Source organism: Copidosoma floridanum, unplaced genomic scaffold (assembly GCF_036245765.1).
Source record: "Copidosoma floridanum isolate Cflo_tuat_1 unplaced genomic scaffold, Cflo_Japanese_pri ptg000022l, whole genome shotgun sequence".
NCBI classification, from domain to species: Eukaryota; Metazoa; Arthropoda; class Insecta; order Hymenoptera; family Encyrtidae; genus Copidosoma; species Copidosoma floridanum.
Genome location: NW_028321899.1, coordinates 8,325,189 through 8,349,241, shown reverse-complemented (window position 1 = coordinate 8,349,241; position 24,053 = coordinate 8,325,189). Strand labels below are relative to the sequence as shown.

Genomic DNA, 24,053 nt, shown 5'->3' with positions numbered 1-24,053 from the left:
AATGCACTAGGCGTTTTTGTCATAAATTTTAATCAATACTAGCTAAGGTTACATGTTTGTTCAGTTGTATTTTGTCTTTTGATCATGCCTGATGAGAAGTATAAGGCTTGTAAACACCACTGTTCACGTGCCTGCTCGTAAACACTGGCCAACTTTCTTTTGTATTCATTTGACACTGATTGCCAGGAAGTTCCAAATAGTAGCCTTTGTTTACCAGTACGCTAATCAAAATTAAATTCGCAGCTAGTTTCACTTTGATGGTATGATTGCTTGCCAAAAAAATCTCACTCAGGTTTTTAGGTTCTTAGACAAGAAAAATGTCCCTTTTGTTGCACCTATGAGTCGATGCACACAAATCAATTAGCCATTTACTTTTATCTACAACACCTGCTAAAAAAGCTTACGTCACCACGACATTACTGTCTGGATCAGAGTCAGATTTATCCTGATCCTTGGCTTGTGTGTAAAAAGGTTTCTGTTTACTTTTTGTTTTTAATGGTTGGGGGCAATTACTAACGTAATGGCCACACAAGTTATAATTATAGCATTGAATACTTTAACGTAAAATGTTACTTTAACCAAACAAGTTTGAGAGCGTAGACATGAGGAACCAGAGGAATTTTCGAACCTAAGAACCCAAATCATTTCTGCAGACTTTATGAAGTACTATATAGACTAAAACCAGGCAGCCATCTAGGGAGCCAGAAGCTTTACAAGTTGTTTGTCAATGTGCATTCAAATCAGTCATTGAACGACGTATGTGTGTACATGTGCATGTGTATGTATGGAAGATATATCTTGCCCATACTTGTATTTGTGGACGGTAGTTTGTTAATGTCTATTTCTCGAGATAATTTAACAAAAATCAAGTATTCCTTTGCCATAAAGTTTCTAATTAAAGACTTAGGAATGGTCCTTAGGTTTTTTGGCGTGAGATTTGACCTAATACATAAACTGGATATCATCACAGTGGATCAACAAGGGTATATCACAAGCATCCTCAAGAGATGTAATGTAGGAAGGTACAGTTTGGCGTCCACTCCATTTACTTTAGGTCTGAGTCTAAGTACATTGGACGTCACAGTGTACTCAAGATGATCAAAAGAAGAGCTCGAGAAACTTCATGATGTACCATAGCAGACCTTAATCGGAAGCCTGCTATATCTAAGCCAATGCACCAGATCAAACTTGGCCTATGCTATAAATCAGCTACGTAAATACAATAATATCTATACTCAGAACTACTGAAAACCAGCTTTACATGTATTAAGATACCTAAAAGACACTACTTCATCAAAACTAACATTCAGCTTATCTGGCTCCACTCAACTATAAGATTATTGTAACGCTAGCTGGCAACCAAACCTTCAGGATACATAATCAATTACTAGATATCTGTTTTTATTATGAGAAGAGCCAACCTACTGGGCTTCCAAGAGACAAATGACGATAGCAATGTGCAGCTTAGATAGAAAATATCAATCTCTCTACTATGCAACCCAAGAAGCCTTGTGGCTAAAGCGATTAGCAGAGGAGCTAAGGATCCAGAAACTGAGTCCTGTAAGAATGTCTTACGATATCAAGACAGTTATTAATCTAGCTATAAACGCCTGTTTTATTGCAAAGACTAAGCATATTCTAGTCAAAGACTTTTATAAAACAAAAGTTTGATCAAGGTAAACTCATTATTTAACACAAGTCATCAAGAAAAAGATAGCTAGTTTCCCGTTAAGTGCTCTTCTGCTAATGTAAGCATTTTTGTAAACATGTTGAGCTTCAAAAAAGGATTTAAGAAACATTTTTTTTTTATAATTATTGAGAAAGCGTGTGGTTAAATATATTCAATAAATTATTTTAAGTATGTATTCGTTTTAAAATCACGCCCCTCATCACTTTTTCGTCTTCGTACTTTAATATGAACTTTTAGTCAGTCAGTCTGGTACCTGGTGTAGTCAAATCAGAAAGTAAAGAAATCACTACATGTTTGAATAAACGTTTATATATATATATTGTTAATATCAAATCACATGTGTGTATAAAATCTAACTCTAAAAATAATTACATATTAAGTATCAGATATCTTAAGTAAATAGTACTATTTTCCGCAGCCCTTGATGTCAACTTTTCTCGCATTCCTTCCATTATCGTTCACAATGCTTTTGAAAGTACTTTGCCTTTAAAGAAGCCAAGTCCATGATAATATCTTGACAACTAATTATTTTATCATTGTTTTACCTTACTCTACTTTTGTGGATAATGGGATGGTGTTACCACTAAACAAGCAAAAAAGTCATTGTACGAAGTAACAATAGCAACTTTTTTTAACTATTACATCTTTTGGACCTTAAAATACTGAGCGTCTGCTATTAGTACCATTGCGGTTTATCGATATTTGGTTGAAAATACGAACAAAAACTCAGCAGGTATACTGACGTGTTTCAACAGCAAGCGTACGTATAAGTAAACAGTGGTGACATCTAGCCACTAAAATTGACCACGATTTGACATGACGCATAGAGTTCAGGAGTATTCTCATACTTGGCATACAAAATTTATCGTACTATACTGTTAGCAGTCAAATGTTGAGCGTTGGCAATTTAAAATGTCTAATCTAACGCTTCAATGGTAAATCAGGCTCCAATGGGAGCATTCGTTGAGTGACAAATCTGGAGTCTCATTGAAACTAAAGAGGCAGTAACTGTTGGGATACGGTTCGCGATTAATGTGGCTTCCTTCATTGAGAAAGTAAATGCCAGTACTTAAAAATGAGGTATAATAAGCATTTACATGTAAATTTTTTATTTTAGAGTCTGGCTTTAATGGTATAAAACAAACTCAACTAACATGAATGAAACAACAAAAAAATTATCACTGAAATGATAATCATTCGGCATATTCATAGAACAAAATCAATTATTATATTAATTCTTTAAAAAACCGACGATTTCGTTTGCTGGGATAACTATTTTAAGAATTATTGTCTGTCAATTCACTGAATTCCATCGTATAAACTGTAGTTTTGCTATTACTACTATTATGCATCGTAACAGCTTTTATTCTATATCTTCGTCTTAATCAACGTTTAACTTGGTAAAAAGACTCAGTATCGTATACATGAAAACAATGTAATTGTCATCATTATTTAATGCAATAAATTTGATTTGTAAATTGTTTGTTAGCGATAATATCGGCTTGTATTTAATCTAGTGCGATTCCTTGATAGTTTGTTTATTAGGTAGAGTATTACACAAAAAAAGCTTATACTGAACGCACTCGCACGAGTTACTTTGTTAGAAAGTTTTTTTTTCTAAATTTAACTTTTAAAGATATCTCTTACAGTTTCTTGTCCTTTCTTCTTCTAATTTCTTATAATTTCCTTCTTTTTATTCTCTTCTTCTCTTTCTTTTTGTTTCGTTTGATGCATTCATAGTTTTTTTTTTTACTCTTACAACTTTCACACCTTGACTGCACAGTTGTACGAAGCCATTGCAACTGAAATATCTTGTCGCGTCAATCAACTTTATAGTCTAAATTTTTCCGTAAGTTTGTTTAATTTTTCTTCGGCTTTTCTCTTTCATATATCACAAGACCTCATTACATGAGTCCAAAAGGTATCTTAAAAAAATACATATATTTCTTGTGATAATGTCAGACATAATATTCGTAACTACTTTAACAGCTTCCTTGTAAATAGCTCTGGTACTTCGTGTACCAAGTAACAAAACTTTCTACAATACTCTAGAAAACTAAATAATACCTCTATATCCTCCGAGATCGAGGGACCCAACGTGAATACGTCTTACGCCTTCTTCTTTTAAGACTTCCACCACCACTTTCTGTGATAAAGTAGTCCTTGTAGAAATCGAGACTATTTATCTAGACTTTTTATTTCTTGTAGCATTTCTTTGATAAGTAAGTATAGACAAGAGTGAATGCTATAACCTACATGAATTACAGAGCATTTTCTGTGTGCACTATATTACCCATAAGATGTATTTTATGGTAATTCTTCTTTTGCCATTTTTTACTGCGTTTTCAAACATCTAGGTCAATTTAATCTCTGTTGTACCAAGACTTCATCGACATTGAAAACTAATTTGCTGAGGTTATCTAGTCACGTAATGCGTAGTAGTATTATCATATTAGTTCTATATACTATTGCTGCTAGGATACGCAACGTAAAATTGGTTTTTTATTTTATATTTTTTAAATATTTTTTTTTTACGAGGAATTAAATTTTTTAGGAACCCTCTTCTAGCTGACAAAATATTCTTTAGAACATTCTTTACCTTCACTTTGCAATACCTTGTCGATCTTAAAGAAGCTATTGTTTAACTTCTTTCGCACTTTGTTAAGCTCTTCATGGTAAAAGACACCATCAATGTCTTTATCAGCCATATCTCTCAGGAAATATACTGCAGGTTGTTGTCTGCAAGATATACGTACAATTTCAAACAAGTCGAAAGTCTAACCACTTATGTTTACTTTGGATTTATATAAATATGTCTGCCGTACAATTGCTTTGTATTTTTGCGTGCTTGTACAACATTTTGTAGCTACGTGGGCTGGTGCCAACATTGTTGCTGAATGCTTCGTGCAATTAAATACCTTTGTTATACTTAAAATAACGTGTACAAACTCACTTTTTGCACGTGTAAAGAATTGCTATATTTTTTGTGGTAGTTTTTATAAAACCTTTATCTACTGTAGCATTTATCTGTGAGCTGCGCACTATTCTGTATTAACTTTTGTTTTCTTGTAAAACAGATTCCATTTTCTAGCGTACGAACTATCCACCTTTATCTGTTTGGAGACACATCGACGTATGATCATTACTTTTCGATAAAATTTGTTAAAATGCTGCTGAGGCTACGTCTTTCAGTATTTTATCCTTAATTGGCTGTGACCAAGCGTATTTGCTAGCGCCATCATGACGAGGGGGGAAAAAGTGTTGTCATCACTGTTAGTGTTTAAAGCCCCAAGGTCCATGAAATAAGATTCTTACTCGTCGTCAAAGTAACTCACGTTATTGCTTCCACTTGCAAGACAATTCCTTATGAGTCTATAAAAATCATAGGCATCAAGCCTTTCAAACCAACTGATTACGTTCGTTTTAAAAAATTTTTTTGCAGAGCACTCATGAGTATGTTACATATCGTTGTGCAATAGTTGCAGCTTTTTGACGAAAATTTTTTGGCATGCTTTTAATAACCTTAACATCCTATCTTTTCTCTTTGTTGCACTTCTCTTTGTTCTCATTGACGGCATTATCAGAAACATTGTTATCTTATAATGTCTTGGTGTTCTTGATGATCGTATCAGCATATCGTTATCCACCGATGCCTTGTTTTTGAGGCATAAATACCATTGCAAAATTTGATAGTACTTCTTCTTCATTTCTCGCTCATTAGTTTACAATAAGTTTAAAATGTCCTTTATTTCTGCGTCAAGAAAACCCATCATGGTACTTGGCGTTTAAACATATCTTAGATTATCATTGAGAATCATGTTTCTCAACAGATCCACACTTTCTTGAGGCATAAGAACTTTTTTTGGTGTGCTTCATGCTACAGCCTTAAGAATCATCTTTCAAGAAGTGGGCCAAACAAAGCAGGTAAGAAATATCCTTTCTGCTGTACGATGATTTTTTCGTCTGATGATGGATAAATTTTTGCGTGATTTCTGAGAACGTTTGTATATCTACTGCAAATATTTTTTTTTGCACCACAGTAAGTGGAGCGTTTTTTATGAGAATGTCTAATACGCACTCGCAAGTGTACTTTATTACCGTCGTGTCAACTTTTCACAACAGGATCTACTGTTCTTTGGAGGTCGAGAAAATAAAGAGCTCTGAAAATGGTGATGGATTTTTAGTTGTCTGGTGAATTTTGCTTGCAATCAAAGAGGAAGTAAATGAATGGTCGTTAAGTAACGTCCCAATATGCTTTTTGCAGAAACCAAAGGTTTTCTGGAAAAAATTGCTGTATTTGTGCGCAATTCCGTAAATTTTTATATAGGACAATAAACTGCAAGTTAAACGTTATATCGTACCTGCCATTATCTTGATGGAACATATTCTGTATGAAAAGTTTACTTTTCAATTTTTATGATGACCGCTTTTAATTCGACGATACCACCACTACTGGACGATTGGATCATCAGAGTGGTTGGAATTACCTTATTAGTTCAATATTTGTCTGTGACAGTTGAAGGTAAAGATTCGTAGTTAAGAATGTGTTAATGTCACTGTTTCTGAAAGATATATCAAGTCTTATTAAACATTCGTCGAAACACTTTTGAGAATGCGTTGACGTAAGTACAAAGTAACTAAATACATTTATTACTAAAGAATTTTTTTTTTTTAAGATTTAGGATTTATGATCCATAATGTGCTAACATTATCTTTCCTGGAATATGTATTGTATATAATCAAACATCTGTCAGAACACTGACACGAGTCTTAGGTAATTAATTACATTTTTAACTTCTATATGTAAGCATTGGAATGGCTAAAAAGGATCAATTTTTCTATCTTATAAATTATTTTTTACAACTTAGTATTCATTATTTTCGTACGTACAAAAGTATTTCAGCAAGAGCACTTTTAATTTCTTCAACATTATTTTTCTAACAGCAGTTTTTGACGATCATAATCATAATCATTGTTATCGTTTCGATTGCGAGCCAATAAAGCATCTGATTTGCTACGTTTTAAGCGCGTTTTGTTGTTTATTTGGTAATGTTCTGGTCATAAAAAGAGCTGGGTAGTCAATAAACCAAAAAGTTTATTATACCTTATCCATGCGAGTCTTTTTTTCTGCTTCCAGTATTATTCCCTTTTCCCTGCGGTATTACGTTTGAAACAAATAGAATATCTTCTGATCATAGCATCCAAATATTTTTTGCCATATACTGGTGGACATGTTTTTTCTAGCTTAGGCACCACATGGTGAAAAAAAGTGTGGTGAATGAAACAATTTGACAATATTATTCCCATAAAATGAGACGTGACAAGCTCACAAACTGTATGAAAATTTATCTTATGTGCCAACTTTTTTATTAGCCAATTTGTCAGTGAGACTTACGAGCGTAGTACGAATGGGTGAATTATCCAGTCCTTAGTGGCAAACATAAAAAATGTCATCCATGTGATATTAGAGAGCACATTCTTCTAGTAAATGCAAACACTCAAAAAACTTTAACCGTCCTTGCGTTACGAAAGCGGCAACCACAACGTTAAATGACGGTAATAACGTTGAGGCCTCAGTTTTATAACTTTAGTTAAGGGGGCTCCAGCGAGCACTGGTACAACCCGAAAACTATTCGGTTAGTTGGTATCACTTCTGTGAGTATATATCTATATATACGTGTATATATAAGCGAGCACCATCATCTATATATATGATGTGTCCGTACCTATGGTGAACAAACAGCAGCTTCTGTCACATACAGAGCGTTTTATTTAGAATTAGTTTTTTTGTGTTATAAAAAATGAAAGAAATCACACATTACTGTAAGAGTCATCAAGACTTGCAGGATGCTGAAATGATTTTGCAACAACAAAAAAGAAATAAAAAAGTAATTGATGATAACAAACAAGAATTAATACTACTAAAAGGTTATTATTAATGATAAGATAATTTATAAAATGGCCAAAGAATCGACATCAATAGAAGTATTAGTAGATGCACATAAAAAAGATCCTACAAATGGCATCACCTCATTATTATCTATTAGTGTAAATAATAAAGTAAGAGTTACTTTAAATAAAAAAATTATGGACGCAATTTTTGATAAAATAAAAAGTAATTGCAGTTAAAATTTTTCAATGTTCTTTTTTATTTAAAAAAAACAAGTGTAAGTAATCAATAGGAGAACACGATTAAAAAAGAGTTACAAATGACATGAAACTTATGTAAGTACATGCAGTGTAATTCTGAAATATTCAAAAGCGCGCGCCTTACAAACAACAAGATGGCATCCCGTCATGACCCTGCTAATTCAATGTCTTGATCAATACTTTACAAAATATCTCAAATATTTCCAGGCTTACCTATATTTTTGAAGGTACCATCTGAAAGCTGAGATGTTTTTCTATAAAACAGTTACAGTCCTGACATGTAACTCCTCAATTATTGTTAGAAAATACCGATGTTTTCACGTTGCTCTATGAGAGGCTATGTATAATGTACGAACTTCGAGAGCAAATATCTCAAAATTTTCCAGGGTTAGAGGGGTAAATAAGGACACCGTTGGAATCAGCGTGTTTTTATCTATCAATTGAGCTACCTGTGACCTCCTAACTCCTCCCGCTGGAGCCCCCTTAACGTACAACGTACCATCGTTGATAAGTTAAACACTACTGTCATTGTTCTTGTACACAAAAGTAAATTGGTTAGTCTTTCTGGGGCCATCCCTATCTCAGTCAGTGGCAAATTCTTACATGTGTCAAATTAACGCCACAAAGAATTTAGTACTATTAACTTTCTCTATATAGGCCTTCTTCTGCTAATTAGGTTCACACGTAGGATAATAACTTAAAATTGGGGTATTTGCTTGAAAAATTAATTGATACAATGTGCAAATAATCCTTTTTTATCTGTTTCTTCATTGTTCTATGTTTTCTAATATCATACTATTTAATAAACATTTTCAACGATATAACGATAGGTGGTATCACATCACACGTAATGACACTATTCAGTTGGTAGATATCATTATTGCCACCTATTTTTTGCTTGTACTCTGCTTTGTAAAAGAACTAGCAGCCCCCCGTCTTGGCTTCACCCGAGAATCACTAGATGGAACGCTGTAGTATGTTGACATGTAATGTTAAACGTTTTAAGTTACAAATTAAAAATCATGTTTTAAAAACGTATTTGTCTGAAATCCATACAGTTTACTTGATCAAGTTACAAGCTGTAAGAAGTTAAAAAAATATAACTATGCTGAAAAGTACCGTGCATTCCTTATGCCATTAAATAATCGTTGGCCCTAAAAGGCCATTGAATTGCAGCTTCTCCCGTATTAGGGCTATTTTCAAAGCTGCAAAGATTTACAACTCACAAAAAATATATTGTTAAAAAAAATATCTTTCTCTTATCTCACAACTTTATTATCACAGCATCAAAGTCCTGGAGCTTAATCTCTAAATTTTTTATCACCACAAAAAACAAATACATATTTTACCTATTTAAAAATCAAGAAGACTTAAGAGATTACTATAAAGGTTACAATGAAAAACTGATACCTCACTAAAAAAGTTCTTTATTTATCAATTTTAATGCTGTTTTAATCTCGATGAATATTTAGCGTCATTTTTTTGACGCCTAAAATTTTATTCATCACATGCATTTAAAGTTTTTCGTCTAACCCGACATCTTGCAACTTTTGGCAAAGTTAAGATTTTTGTTAGCCCTAAAGCCTATTTTTTTAACTTTATTAGGTTGTAATACATTTGTCGGCAAGGTAGTTCGATATTCGATGAACCTAAAAAGGTCCAGTGAGCTTCTTAAGTACACTCTTTCTTGCAATTGCCTGTATACCTCAGGGTGATCTTGTCTCGCCTGTTATTGTCGCACTTCTCTTATTGGAAGAGAAACTACAACATTTAAAGCTTTAAAGCTAGTTGTAGAGCTCTTTCTCAACGTCTCCTGGTATAACCTCAAAGACGTTGATATCTAAAGCTCGTAAAGCACCTTTTTTTTGCAGACTCAGTTATTTTGGTGATCTAAGTAGGAGAGACTAATTCGTGATGCTTGCCCGTTGGAGACTGTCCGGTTTGCTCAAGATTATTTTTTCTTTATAGCTGTGAGGCTCTCCCAGCGCAGACCTTAATAAGGATCGGTGATTCCTGATTTCGCAGCCTTGTGACGAACACCTCCGCAAGTAAAGTCTGTCAGTAACGGACTGACTTGGTTAAATAGTGGCCGGCTTTACATAGTCTCTTAGTCGACGACTCGTTTTCGGAAATGGTCTTAAAAATGTATTTGTTTGCGAGGTAGTTTAAACTGGGGTGGCCCTCAAAAAAATTGATGAGATTGATGGTTGAGTATAAAACGTTAATACTTTAAGTGGCCCTAAAAAGGGCCAGTGGTGAGACTTCTAGCTATTCCTTATCATTATTCTTGATGATGGAGAGCTGGTTGCGGGTAGCTTGACTATTGCCCTTGAAGTCTCTGTGTACGGAAACCGTAACGGAGAGAGGAACTCTACTAACCAAAAAATATCTTGTCTTCGGGTCGTTACTCAGATAACCAACCACTCGTCGTTAGTTGAAATAGTGGGCCTGGAGAATACCTTCTTTGCTTGCAGTCTAAATAAAAAATTCTCTGATGGCTCCAGGCCAGATGGTTAACTGGCCACAAGGCTCTAAAGTGTTGGAGCAGGTTGTGCTCTAGCTAGACACGTCTTCTGCTGTTTCGCCAGATATGTCGACGTTCTGACCACCTATTTTACCGTGGCACTCAGTTATCTTGGTGATCCGGAGTAAAAGCCAATGTATTTCGCTTATCCATTAAAAATGAGTGTTATTAGTAGCCAGGATACCTAGCTGCACGATTAACAACTCTGTTCTTGGTGTACTGCCGATAAATGACTACGATAATCAACAACTCAATGGAGCATCTTGTAACCACTTATCACTATCTTTCATTGCGGGTAACTTCAATTTTACCTTGATGTTACCTAGTAAATCCAACTGAATAAATGCGCAAAGCTTGCTTATTTTATTAAAACTTTAAGCTTTTTTATCACTATTGTTATTACCTTTTTCAAGAAAAAACTATGCGAAAACCATTTTGAAATTATTAAGAAATAATATGCAAAATCTTAGCAAAATCAGTTCAATAGTTTTCGTGGTTAGCGATTACAACGGTTTGAGCAACTTTGTTTTATATAAAAGTAGAATAAGATTTTATAAACAATGGAAAAAATACCTTGTTTGCAAATATAAAAGTATAAGGATTGTACATCAACGTTTTTTATTTTCTCTTTATCCTGACAATTATACATTTCGCTAGTGTTTCTCCTTTAGCTACCAAAAAAGTGATTCAATGTTTTTCTTCTCTTATAATTTTAATTTGTCACATAAGCTTAAAAGTTTATAATTTATACATATTTCTCGATTAAAATCGCATTCCTAGTCTTCTATTAACTCATAGTTTGACATTTTTTTTTGCTTGTAAAAGCTTTTTTATGTCTATTAGATATTGTATCTCCAGTCATTTAAACAATTTTTTAGTTAATTCAGAAACACCATAAAAAATCGTACCAAAAGAACATTACGATACTAGTGCGTGAGGAAAGCGCTTGACGCACGCATGTCAGTTTACACAAGAGTGCCAGCGAGTGTTAGGAGATACGCGTCTGTAAGCCACGTAATCTCTCGCATGTGTGGCATATACAACTTTTTGACACAGCGGGCCCAGGAAGCAAGATTATGAGACATTTAATTTTGCTCTGCAAAGACCTCGACCTACACACGCACTCGTATGAGTGCGCAGCACAAGCTGTGAGTAGCGTATAAGAATCGAGGATCTTAGAGCCACAACAGATTGCTCATAATCGAATCCCCACGCACGGCGAGTCCAACATACTCTTGAAATTGTGATACGATTTCTCGATGATTATGTACACTATCTGGAGAAATGAGGTAACCATCGACAAGGATACTTGTTGGTCGGCGTCTCTCTTGACTTCATTCAGCGTGGTTGATACTTCGCTAAGGAAACGTGTTTATTGACATTGTAAAGCCATTTGAGAAGTTTTTCAATTCATCTTTTTCCATTCTGTAATATTTTTACAGTATTAAACTAGTTTTTTTTTTTTTTTTTTTTAGTTTTTACGTCTTACGTACAGCACTTTTTGATGTTTAAGAGTTAAATATTACTGTTCGCGTTAGTATGACCTGGACAGAGGCGCGCGACACTCGCAGCTCAGTGAGTTGCCAATAGCAATCAGAGGGGCCTGGAGGGGGCTCACACGGGCATGCACTACCGCAACAATACCTTTCTTGACGTTGAGAACTTACGAGATCCAGTTTGGTGTGTGTATGTGAGTGTTAGCTCTACTCCTGGCTCTCTCTCTTTAGTCAAGATGGCTAGAGCTCCTTCTGAGCGAACGTCTTGGTGTACTCTCTGGTTTGAAGCCAACCAGGACGGATTCCTTCTCACTTTGCCCAAGTTCGCCAGAAGTAGCAAATTAATGTTGTTGTTTTAGCCAGTTGTCGGCTCAAGGGATCACCACGGCCACTTTTTCTGGCTTTGCCCGAGTTCGCCAGCCTTAGTCCAGGCATAAGTATTTTCGTTAGATTATAATTAAAATCGGCGAGATCAAGTTTCATATCGACTCGTCGTCTTAAATTCAAACTCACAAGATCGTGTCCCCTATCGACTCGTCGTCTTTATTTAAGCGAACTTATTAACAATTCAAGTTGAATTGGTTAAGCTTCAGCTTCTTAAGCCTTGCTTGTTTGAATTCGAATGAGAATTGTGCTCGAATCGTGATTTTCCTCGTGGTTAGCGACATTCTTCTAGCGCGATTGTATATATGTTTATATTGATGAATAAATCACAATTTTTCATTTGTTATAATTGTGAAGTAAGTCATCTTTATTTCAATATGGCCTTTTTCGCTACTATTAGTCGATTCGTGACTCGACTAACAAATTAATATAAAGTAATTGCCCAAGTAATTCGAGGCTCGCTAAAGGCATCCTTCCTTAGCCGAGCAAATTACAGCAAAATTTTCATGGTGGCAGAGCGTGGTTGGTAGTCAAAAAAAAAAAAAAAAAAAAATTGAATTAATAAATGTATTTTACTTCGCATAAAATCCAACATCGCATCTATCCAAAACAATCCAGAAGGGAAAGGAGAAAGCAGCCAGCGTCGGCCAAGCAGTTATTGGTCTCCTCTTTGTGCGGGTTTTCGCAGACGGAGTCAACAGCGTCAATACCACAGATCCCTTGTCATCGCCCCGCTGTGTACTCTCACAGCCTTTGTCTTCGGTCTGGACGGTAGAGTGAGTGGGGAGAGACAGGTAGAAGCTGATGCTTGGTGAGCGCAACGCAATATTTTTCTCTCTCTCTCTTTCTTCAAGAATAGTTTTCGAGCTCGTGATTCGTCAGACGCGTCGACCTTTAACATTGTAAATATTGTATATTGTGTATATAGCATTTGGTGTTTCAGTTAGCGTCGCGGCAGGACTCCTAGTTTTACTTCAGAGAGTTGCTTTCGAGCTCGTCATTCGTCAGACGCGTCGACCTTCAGCATTGTATATATTGTATATTGTGTATACAGCATGATATGTAACGGTGGCACTTCCCGAGAACCGCGTGTAGAGCGATTTTTTCTGACGCGAACCCCGTTGGAATTAATTTTTTAGGGGAAATAGCTTTTAAATGGGAGCCGATTGAAAATACGTTCCAAACTACCCCTAAATGGGGTTGGAAAGCTATCTCGATTAGAAATAAAACCACGTGGCTTACGGCCCACTCATGGTGCCGGAGGCTCCGTGTACGGTCCAACTAGCGGGCCATGCACGGCCTGTTTACCGCGTTTGATCAGGTACGTGTACGGACAGTACACAGCTGCCGTATGTTACGGCTCTCATGGACTGCCTGTGTATTATCCGTGAGGCTGTGTACTGAAAATGACTAGCAGACAGAGTAAATTGCATGCATTGTTGTTTTTTCTTTTAATTTTTTAAAGTAATCTTCCCAAGTAAGCTATCTTTGAATTGTCACTAGCATCACTTGGATCAAATTTTTCAACTTTATATTTTTAAATCAGATTTTCTGTGAATAATGTTTTGTGTGATAATGGTAAAGTATTGTCAATTAATTAAAATTTTTTTAATAAATAATCAATATGACCGTTTGGAGGCTTACAATCATTCGCATAATCTTTTAAAATTTGTGCAATCGATTGCTTGCATTCCAAATTAATTTGAATGCCACTTTCAACATCAGATTCACTTTCACTGCTACATGTCTCAAACCTATATTTATGATCATTGTTCATTCACTTTGTTCATTTTTAATAGTTTGTTTATCTTCTAAATTACTTTCAATATTATTTAATATTATCCTCTATCACATGTATTTTAGTAGTTAAAACCGTTTTACTATTTTCATTATCATTACCTGTTTCTTTATTTCTTTTTCTAACACATCTCATGTGTAATAAATGTCAATTCATACGTTTATTCATTCTGTCATCCATTGTAGATTTTTTAAAAATACACTTTTTTTAATAAATCATTTTACCTATAGTATTGTTATTAAGACACTTAATAACAAAAAACGTTTTAAAATGGTTTCTTTTTTTTTTGTTAGTTTTAATTCAAAGTTATCATATTGATACAAATACTCACTTACATATGATAACGGAAAGTTATTAAAATTAAATTCTATTATTTAAATAACACTTTTTGCTCTGGTATCTTGTAGATTGGTCGTGCCTTATTTGCAATACTTAGTGTTTAGCATAAATTTAACCGCTTATTTTTGCTCACCTTCATAGCTATATATACTGTACGGACCGCTTACGGTCAGGGTACGGGCAGTACATGGGAGCCATGAGTGACGGGTGCCGTGTATTGTCCGTACACGTACCTAATCACACGCGTTACACGGGCAAGAAGTATTATGTCCGGCGTACAGTCTACGGCCCGTATGGTAGTATCCGGCAGGCCGTAGACTTTTTCTAATCGGGATAGCGTGCCCGCATGAACTCGCAACGTTACCACATTGTTATTGGAGCTTAGGCGGTAAGCAGTGAGAACTATATCCATGTGCGCACGCGAGAGTGTCAGCTACTGCTGTTAACTTAAAGGTTGGATGAAAAAATGTTTACCTTAAGGGAAATATTGTCTGCTCCTTATGTTGTGAGTTGCTTATCCACGCGCTTACTGTCTTTCTCACTCTCATGTTAGACAAAAACATCTTTAAATTTTTATACTTAAATAATGTTACCTCGAATGACAGTAAAATACCATATCAGTAGGGATTTTTCCACTCTACACGATAGGATTTTTGCAAAAATAGTCGACCTCTCGGTCAAAAATATTGTTGTTAAGTATGTCTTGCTTACGTTCCCGGGTATGCCGTCTGTACACGATTTAGAACGAGTCCATTCATAAATTGCAATAATCAAGTACCCAGGAAGTGCCCGGGAAGTACCCGCCAAGTGCCCGGGAAGTACCCGCCAAGTATCCGGGAAGTACCCGAAGAAGTGCCCGCCAAGTCCCCGCCAAGTACCCGAGGAAGTGCCCAGCAAGTGCACGCCAAGTACTCGGGAAGTACCCGAGGAAGTGCCTGCCAAGTACCCGGGATGTGCCCAGGAAGTACCTGCCAAGTGCCCCGGAAGTCCCTGCCAAATACAAACCAGTCGGGTACTTCCCGGGTACTTCCTCGGGTACTTCCCGGGCACTTGGCAGGTACTTCCCAGGCACTTCCTCGGGTACTTCCCGGGTACTTGGCGTGCACTTGCTGGGTACTTCCTCGGGTACTGGCCGGGTACTTCCCGGGCACTTGACGGGTACTTCCCGGGCACTTGGCGGATACTTCCCGGGCACTTCCTCGGGTACTTCCCGAGCACTTGGCGGGTACTTCCCGGGGACTTGGCAGGAACTTCCTCGGATACTTACCGGGTACTTGGCGTGCACTTACCGGGCACTTCCTCGGGTACTTGGCGGGGACTTGGCGGGCACTTCTTCGGGTACTTCCCGGATACTTGGCGGGTACTTCCCGGGCACTTGGCGGGTACTTCCCGGGCACTTCCCAGGTACTTGATTATTGCAATTTATGAATGGACTCGTTCTAAATCGTGTACAGACGGCATACCTGGGAACGTAAGCAAGACATACTTAACAATAATATTTTTGACCGAGAGGTCAACTATTTTTGCAAAAATACTATCGTGTTGAGTGGAAAAATCCCTACTGATATGGTATTTTACTGTCATTCGAGGTAACATTATTTAAGTATAAAAATTTAAAGATGTTTTTGTCCAACATGAGAGTGAGAAAGACAGTTAGCGCGTGGATAAGCAACTGACAACATAAGGAGCAGACAATATTTACCTTAAGGTAAAAATTTTTACATCCAACCTTCAAGTCACCAGCAGTAGCTGACACTCTTGCGTGCGCACATGGATGTAGCTCTCACTGCTTACCGCCTAAGCTCCAATAACTATGTGGCAACGTCGCGGTTTCATGCGGGCATGCTATAGCTTTCCAACCCCATTTAGGTGTAGTTTGGAACGTATTTTCAATTGGCTCCCATTTAAAAGCTATTTGCCCTAAAAAATTAATTCCAACGGGGTTTGAGTCAGAAAAAAACGCTCTACACGCGGTTCTCGAGAAATGCTACCGTTACGTATCATGCTGTATAGTATTTAGTGCTTTGGTTAGCGTCACGGCTAGAAGATTGGTATTATTTTAATATCTTCCTAGCTTTGATAATCTAATTTTTCGATTCCAAGATGGATAAAATGCATAACGCTCAGTTAAAATTGAGTACTAATATTCAGAATTTTGCTAATAATTCAACGACCAAAGTAGCTATTGATCTGCAAACAATCTATCATTCCGAGGCTTGATAAGATATCTTAGAGACTTATTGGAAAACTTTTATAAGTCGTCACGAGGATTTAATTGAGTATGAGGAAGATCTTAAGCAATCTGAGTATTTTAAGGACGATTTTTATACTAAAATTGAGATTGCATATGGGTTGGCTAAGGCCTTGATATTAAGTAAGATCAAGACGTTAAAGAAAATTAAGTCTTCCAATTTAGTTCCGCCGTTTAATGTCAACCCAACAAATAAAGTTCATACCTCTCTACCTTCCCTACAGCTACCAACCTTTTTTGGAAAGAAGGAGGAGTGGAAAAGCTTTCAGCAGCGATTTTTATCTCTAGTTAATGATAAGCCAAATATTTCGAATGTCGCAAAACTGAAACAGTTAATAAACGCCTTACAAGGCTCCACCGCGCAGCGCCTAAAGGGCATTGAAGTGACTGACGCAAATTTCCTAAGTGCATGGAATTAATTAGTGCGTCGATATGATAACGTTCGTGTCCGGCTTTTTAATAGTGTTAGAAGTTTAATACAGCTACCAACAGTCAAAACGCAAAATGTACACGATTTGAATGAAATCATGGATCGCGCGGAAGAAGCGGTGTACGATCATTAAAGGACCTGGGGTGTCCAATCAAAAGAACCAAATTATTATGTAGTGCATTGTGTCATCCGTAAGCTTAATTAAAGTTCGTGAGAATCTTGAGAAATTTGGCAAGAGGCCCAGGGAGGATTTTCTTATTACACTGACCTAACGCATTTTATTGAACGGCGCGTTCACGCGCTAGAACAAGCACATTACGGCACAGATTCAGTAAATACGCATAACAAGCAAATTTCTTCTCAAGAATCGCAAAATCATGAAAAGCATGTATATGCTCATGCTGCTCAATCAGTCGACAGTAAAGAGAAAACCTCTGGTTGTCCCTTATGTAAAGAAAATCATGTGTTAGGTCGTTGTATAAAATTCAAAGTGATATCACAAAGTAAACGGCTTGAGTTAGCTAAAAGCGACAAACTGTGTTCGAGTAGTTGAAGACCCTCCCATTTCGCAGATAAATGTTCCTCACCAAACCGTTGTTTTTATTGCCAAGGTAAACACCATCATAAGCTGCATTTTGACAGCCCTACTAATTAGGCTCAACAGAGCAATTAAACTAATCGCTATTCTGGAACCCCAAACACGAATAATAAGAACGCGACAACCTCTAATGAACAAGAGATAGTAAATGTTCATAGCGCTCAAGTCGGTCACTTAGTGTTGTTTGCAACCACGCGCATTATCGTCGTAAATCCCGATGAAAATACCTGGTCCATTCGGGCACTTCTCGACCCCGCCGCGGAGCGTTCTTTTATCGCACAACACATTGTATCTGATCTCAGCCTTGACTGGAAACATGTCAACATTAAGACAATCGGTGTAGGCGCAGAAACTTTGTCTAGGGCAAACAAAGAGGTAATACTGAATATAAGCTCAAGCAGAACACTCGATTTTAAATTGAACATGTCTGCATTAGTTCTTCCTAAGCATTCGCATTTTTTACCTAGTGAGAGAGTAGCTTATTTGGTTTAGCCGCACATCAGGGGTCTTAAACTGGCTGATCCTGATTTTGCAGAGCATCAAAAGATAGATTGCAAACTTGGTGCTGATGCTTACTCGGCGGAAATTCTCAGCGGTCTTATTCGAGGACCTGAGAACACCCCAGTAGCTCAGAATTTGGTCTTCGGTTGGCTCCTGACTGGTCCAACGTTAAACTATTTTTGTAGCTGCCATACAGCACAAGTGCGTGCTTTCCACGTACACACCGAACCTCCTGTCCCGGAAAACCTTCAAAAGTTTTGGGAGATTAAGGAGGTGCCCCGTAAATCCCTACTGACGAAGGACGAGATCTATTGCGAGAAGTTATTCGTTCAAACATTTTCACGTACCAAGAAAGGTCGTTTTGTAGTTTGATTGCCTCTTTGCAGCAATCCTGAATTTATAAGCTCCCGAAATATTGCAGTGGCTTGCTCATAACGCTCTGAAAAGCGTCTTAGTAGCAATCCAGACCTCGCAGAATCGTATCGTAAATCCATCGAGAAATACATCGAATTACAACACATAAAGCTCGTTTTGTCAGAAGGGCTTGATCGCCCGTGTTATTATCCCCCGCATCATGCTGTGATACGGCCTGAGAACCCGAGCAAGATACGTGTTGTCTTTAACGCGTCGCAATGGACTTTAAACGTTCTTTCATTGAACGATCACCTGTTGCCTGGCCCCAAGCTTCAGGCTGATATTCTTTAAGTAACAATTCAATGGTGCTTTTACAGATATGTTTTCACTACAGACGTCGTGCAGATGTTCAGACAGATCTTGGTGCATGCTAACGATGTGGACTGGCAACGAGTGTTATGGTGCTCATTAACTGATCAGCCCATTCGTGATTATAAGTGTGTTACAGTAACTTATGGCACATCATCGGCCCCATACCTGGCTCTAAAGGTCATGCCGCAGTTGGCAGTAGATGGCACAGAATCTCACCCACATGCGTCCAAGATATTACGACACAGGCTCTATGTCGATGACCTCTTTGCAGGCGCTGACACGATCGAGGCAGCACAAGAGCGCCGAGATCAACTTATACAACTTTTGGACTCCGCTGGTATGCCTTTGTTTAAGTAAGCAACAAACGATTCAAGGGTTTTGCAAGGTCTAGCTTCAGTCTCAGCTAAGGAAAGTTTGAAGCTCAATGAGGTAATATTTACTTTAGGCCTAAAGTGGCTACCTAATCTTGATGTCTTTACATTCACCACAAAGCTTGTCTCTGGTAATGGTGAAGTCACTAAGCGATCATCTTGTCTGTGATTGCTCGTCTTTTTGACCTGCTCGGATGGTTGGCCCCGACAATGGTAATTGCCAAAATAATTCTACAGAATCTTTGGCTCAACAATCTCGACTGGGACTCACCGGTGCCTGAGGCTATTAATCATCGCTGGGCAAGCCTTCGTAATGAGCTCCGAAAAGTCTCGCTCATACGGATACCCCGCTGGCTCGGAGGAAGAGAGAAGGACAAATGGCACTTGCATGGCTTTGCTAATGCGTCAAAGAGAGCGTACGCAGCAGCCCTATACGCAGTGATACTAGGCCAAGCTGTGCATCTACTCTTTGCCAAGACCAAGTTGGCTCCCACGAGGGTACAGATGCTCCCTAGGCTCGAGCTGTGCGGCTGTACTCTCTTAGCTTGCCTGGTCCAAAACTTGCTGGGAAATGTACCAACAAAGCCAATCAGTATCAACTTCTGGTCAGATTCTATGGTCGTCTTGGAGTGGTTGGAGAGTCATCCCTCTCGATGACCTACTTTCGTGGCTAACAGAACCAGCGAAATACTCACCGGACTGCCTACAACAGTGTGGCGGCATGTAAGATTCGGAGATAATCCTAGAGACTGTATTACACTTGGCTTAATTCCAGCTGCTATTACAAAGTACGATATTTGGTGGAGGGGACCGAAATGGCTGATACAAAAAGAAAGTATCTGGCTGTCTCTCACATTGCCCGAGATGCCTGACCAAGGAAAGCTCCAATCCTCTGCAATTCAGAGGAAGCCGCCCGAAAATTTGAAGCAATCTGTGAACCCTGAATGTCTTCCGTCGCTTCAAAAGTTCTCCTGCTTTGCCAAAATCATCAGGACTATTGCCTACTGCTGCCGTTGGCGCTTACGTAACGTACATAAGCAATTGATGCTATCCGACGTGCCTTTAGCAGGCAAGGAGCAGAGATTAGCAAGGACTTATTGCTTTAGAGCAATTCAACTTCAGCATTACCAAACTGAGAGGCAAAATTTGGTGGATGGTCAAACTGCCTCAAAACGCAGTCCATTAAGTCGGCTTAGTCCCTTTCTCAATGACCTAGGCCTCATTTAAGTAGGAGGAAGACTCTATCACTCGTCGCTGCCTTATAGTGAGATGCACCCCATCATTCTACCAGGCAATTGTCAATTTGTAAGGTGACTCGTTAAAGAAGCGCATCGACTTACGTTGCACGAAGGAGTGCAATTAATGCTGTCACATCTGCGTAAATCTATGTCGATTATCAGAGGGCCACGAGTTGCCGCAGAAGTGCTACACCGATGCACCGTCTGCACTTGCTTGGCAGCAAAAAGTAGCGCACAGCAGATGGGACAACTACCAGCAGCTCGAGTTACCCCTGCGCATCCCTTTGCACACACAGGTGTGGATTATGCAGGACCCACCTGGATCCTATTCTCAAGAGGACGACACGCCAAGTCTACAAAGGGCTATCTTGCAATTTTTGTTTGCATGATCACCCGTGCCATGCACATTAAAGTAGTGTCCGACCTTACCGCAATGTCCTGTATTCAGATAATGCCACCAACTTCAAGGGTGCGGCCTCAGAGCTCCAGCAGATGTTCAGCAGATCATCAAACTTCACCGTCAGCCTGATGGACAATGTGGCCACTCAGGGCACGAACTGGTCCTTTATAACGCCACGATCCCCTCATTTCAAAGGATTGTGGGAGGCCGCAGTGCGCAGTGTAAAGTATTACCTCACTCGAGTCATCGGAGAAACAAGGCTAACATTCGAGGAGCTGTCGACCTTGTTCGCCAAGATCGAAGCCTGCCCTAAATTCCAGGCCGCTTTGCCCTCTCAGCAACGAAGTCTCTGCAGAGCTTGCTCTTACGTCATCACACTTTCTCGTCAGTTCTGCGTTTCTGTCTCATCCCGAGCCTTACGATGAGTTGCAGCAATCAATTCGGCTGTGCAGTCGCTGGAAGTTGCTGTCGGACCTACGCAACTCCTTTTGGACTAGTTGGAGAAAGGAGGTACTCCACCAGCACTTAAATTCCAACAAATGGCTGAAGCCCCAACCCAATATCGCCAAGGGCAACGTTGTTATTATTAAAGACGAACTCTCACACCCAGCTAAGTGGCCCTTGGGATTAGTTACCGCTACACACCACGGTGCTGACGGACTTGTACAAGTCGCTACGATCAAAACGGCTGACACCAAGTTTGATCGACCAATCGTTTAGCTTATAAAATTGCTTGACGAGCCAAAACTGTATAAGTGTTTCAAGGACGGAGTAAATTAGTGCAACAAACTGTATTAGCTTAATGTTAGCAAAAAGAAAAGACTGATTGCGATTATGGTTTAATACTGTAGGACAATTTGTTGAAAACATTATGTAAAATCACTACTAACTCAACTGCAACGAAGCTTCGTGAGTAGGGTAATTTACTAAAATATTCAATGCTAATTTGTCTCTTAATTTTAATTTAATTTAGCTAAGGAAACTTTGACTGATGTGTTTTTTTTTGTTTTGCCTTTTTTTGACTAGCTTATATTGTAATACTGCTTTGCATCTAGAAGCAGTCTACGGCCAGCTCTATTCAAAACTAGGCTATCCTATCTCGTGCATTATTTTTTTCAATTTTGATGGCATTCCGTCAAGGTGGGCAAAAAAGGGGGCTCACACGGGCACGCACTACCGCAACAATACCTTCCTTGTCGTTGAGAACTTAGGAGATCCAGTTTGGTGTGTGTATGTGTGTGTTAGCCCTACTCCTGGCTCTCTCTCTTTAGTTAAGATGGCTAGAGCTCCTTCCAAGCGAACGTCTCGGTCTACTCTCTGGTTGGAAGCCAACCAGGCTGGATTTCTTCTCGCTCTGCCCAAGTTCACCAGCAGTAGCAAATTAATGTTGTTGTTTTAGCCAGTTGTCGGCTTAAGGGATCACCACGGCCACTCTTTCTCGCTTTTCCCGAGCTCGCCAGCCTCAGTCCAGGCATAAGTATTTTCGTTAGATTATAATTAAAATCGGCGAGATCAAGTTTTGTATCAACTCGTCGTCTTGAATTCAAACTACCGAGATCGTGTCTTCTATCGACTCGTCGTCTTGATTTAAGCAAACTTTTTAACAATTCAAGTTGAATTGGTTAAGCTTCAGCTTCTTAAGCCTTGCTTGTTTTAATTCGAATGAGAATTGTGCTCGCGTCGTGATTTTCCTCGCGGCTAGCGACATTCTTCTAGTGCGATTGTATATATGTTTATACTGATGAATAAATAACGATTTTTCATTTGTTATAATTGTGAAGTAAGTCGTCTTCATTTCAATATGGCCTTTTTTGCTGCTATTAGTCGATTCGCGACTTGACTAACAAATTAATATAAAGTATTTGCCCAAGTAATTTGAGGCTTGCTCAAGGCATCCTTCTTTAGCTGAGCGAATAACAGCAAAATTTTTAATTACTATTTTCTACTGACTGATTGTACCATTTTCTAAACTTATTTTGATCTTTTAAATGCATACTGTCCGGTAAATATAAATCAAGTAGAGAAAGACCTATGGATGATTGAGTTACGGGTTTGTTAAAAAAATGCGGAACCCTACTTTTCTTAATTTCGGACGTACCATATGACTTACACAAGCCACTTAAAATTATGTAATAATAATTAAAACTATTTTAATAATTTTTTTTCATTATTTTGTTGAATTTTATTTTTGATCCGTTACAGCATATAGTGCTGAATTTTGACCGTGTCTTTCTGCTATATACTAAAACATAAGTTTAGCTTTAAATCCCTGCGCGTTGTAAGCTATGCAAATAATATGATTGAAACATTTTTGCTAATCCAAGGCAAGATCTACCAACAGTTTAATGAGATTTGTTTGAAAAATATATTCTCGAATGCTGCGAATATCGCACTTATCCAAGTATCTTATACATTTCTGCCAGTATTACAAATTTACATTTTGAATGACACATAGACTCACATCGCAAATTTTTTCCCTCATTATCTATGATGGGCATTGTCTGTTACGTTCCAAAATTGTACGATGGTATTTAAAACTAAATTTCCTGATATTAAGTTTTAATGGTTAAATATAACATTAATGATTTGTAGATAAATACTCTTTATAATAATAACAAAAAAACGCGTTAATGTTTATTTTGCTAGTTCAATATTCACACAGTTTTAAGACATAATGGGAAAGTTTTTACTTTTTGGCAAAAAATAATAAAGCTACTACATTATTCTTTTTGAAAATAATTTCCAAAACACATCATATCAAGTTTAAAAATAATTTATGACACAAATCAGACTTTTATGATGAAGCCGTCATACTGCAGCGTTATCTACAAACAACTTTCGAACAATCAAACGTGTCTAGATAAATCTTTGATATTCGAGTTGCTGCTATTTTTCTACAAATTAAAAGAAAAATGTTGCTCTTACTTATTTAGGAGCCAAGATGATTATTTTAATTGTTTACTTTGTTAGATATTCATTTATAAACACTTATAGCCCAAATTGAAACTAGTTGTTAACAAGATCTTATGTTTTTTTAATTTATCAAGGTCTTGTGCGAGTTGACCAATTTAAATGTCAAAACATAATTTGTAATAATAAGTAATTTTTAGGGATCTGTAATTTGTGCAGCTGAACCGACACTTGAATTTTTGACTGA

General features: G+C 37.8%; 1 protein-coding gene across 1 annotated transcript; it reads left to right on the top strand.

Annotated features, from left to right (window-relative positions):
• Positions 1 to 18,083: 18,083 nt before the first annotated feature.
• LOC149374083 (uncharacterized) lies at positions 18,084 to 21,616 on the top strand. Its single transcript, XM_089594997.1, has 9 exons — positions 18,084 to 18,126; positions 18,196 to 18,481; positions 18,893 to 19,224; positions 19,273 to 19,316; positions 19,496 to 19,887; positions 19,936 to 20,444; positions 20,659 to 20,847; positions 20,945 to 21,182; positions 21,235 to 21,616. The coding sequence occupies exons 1-9, from the start codon at positions 18,084 to 18,086 to the stop codon at positions 21,614 to 21,616; spliced, it is 2,415 nt and encodes an 804-aa protein (XP_089451123.1).
• Positions 21,617 to 24,053: the final 2,437 nt, after the last annotated feature.

Coding starts and splice junctions, on each gene's coding strand:
- LOC149374083 (XM_089594997.1), top strand. CDS start 18,084: ATGTCTGCATTAGTTCTTCCTAAGCATTCGCATTTTTTACCTA. Junction 18,127..18,195: donor GCATTCGCATTTTTTACCTA/GTGAGAGAGTAG, acceptor CTGATTTTGCAG/AGCATCAAAAGATAGATTGC. Junction 19,225..19,272: donor ACAACTTTTGGACTCCGCTG/GTATGCCTTTGT, acceptor GGGTTTTGCAAG/GTCTAGCTTCAGTCTCAGCT.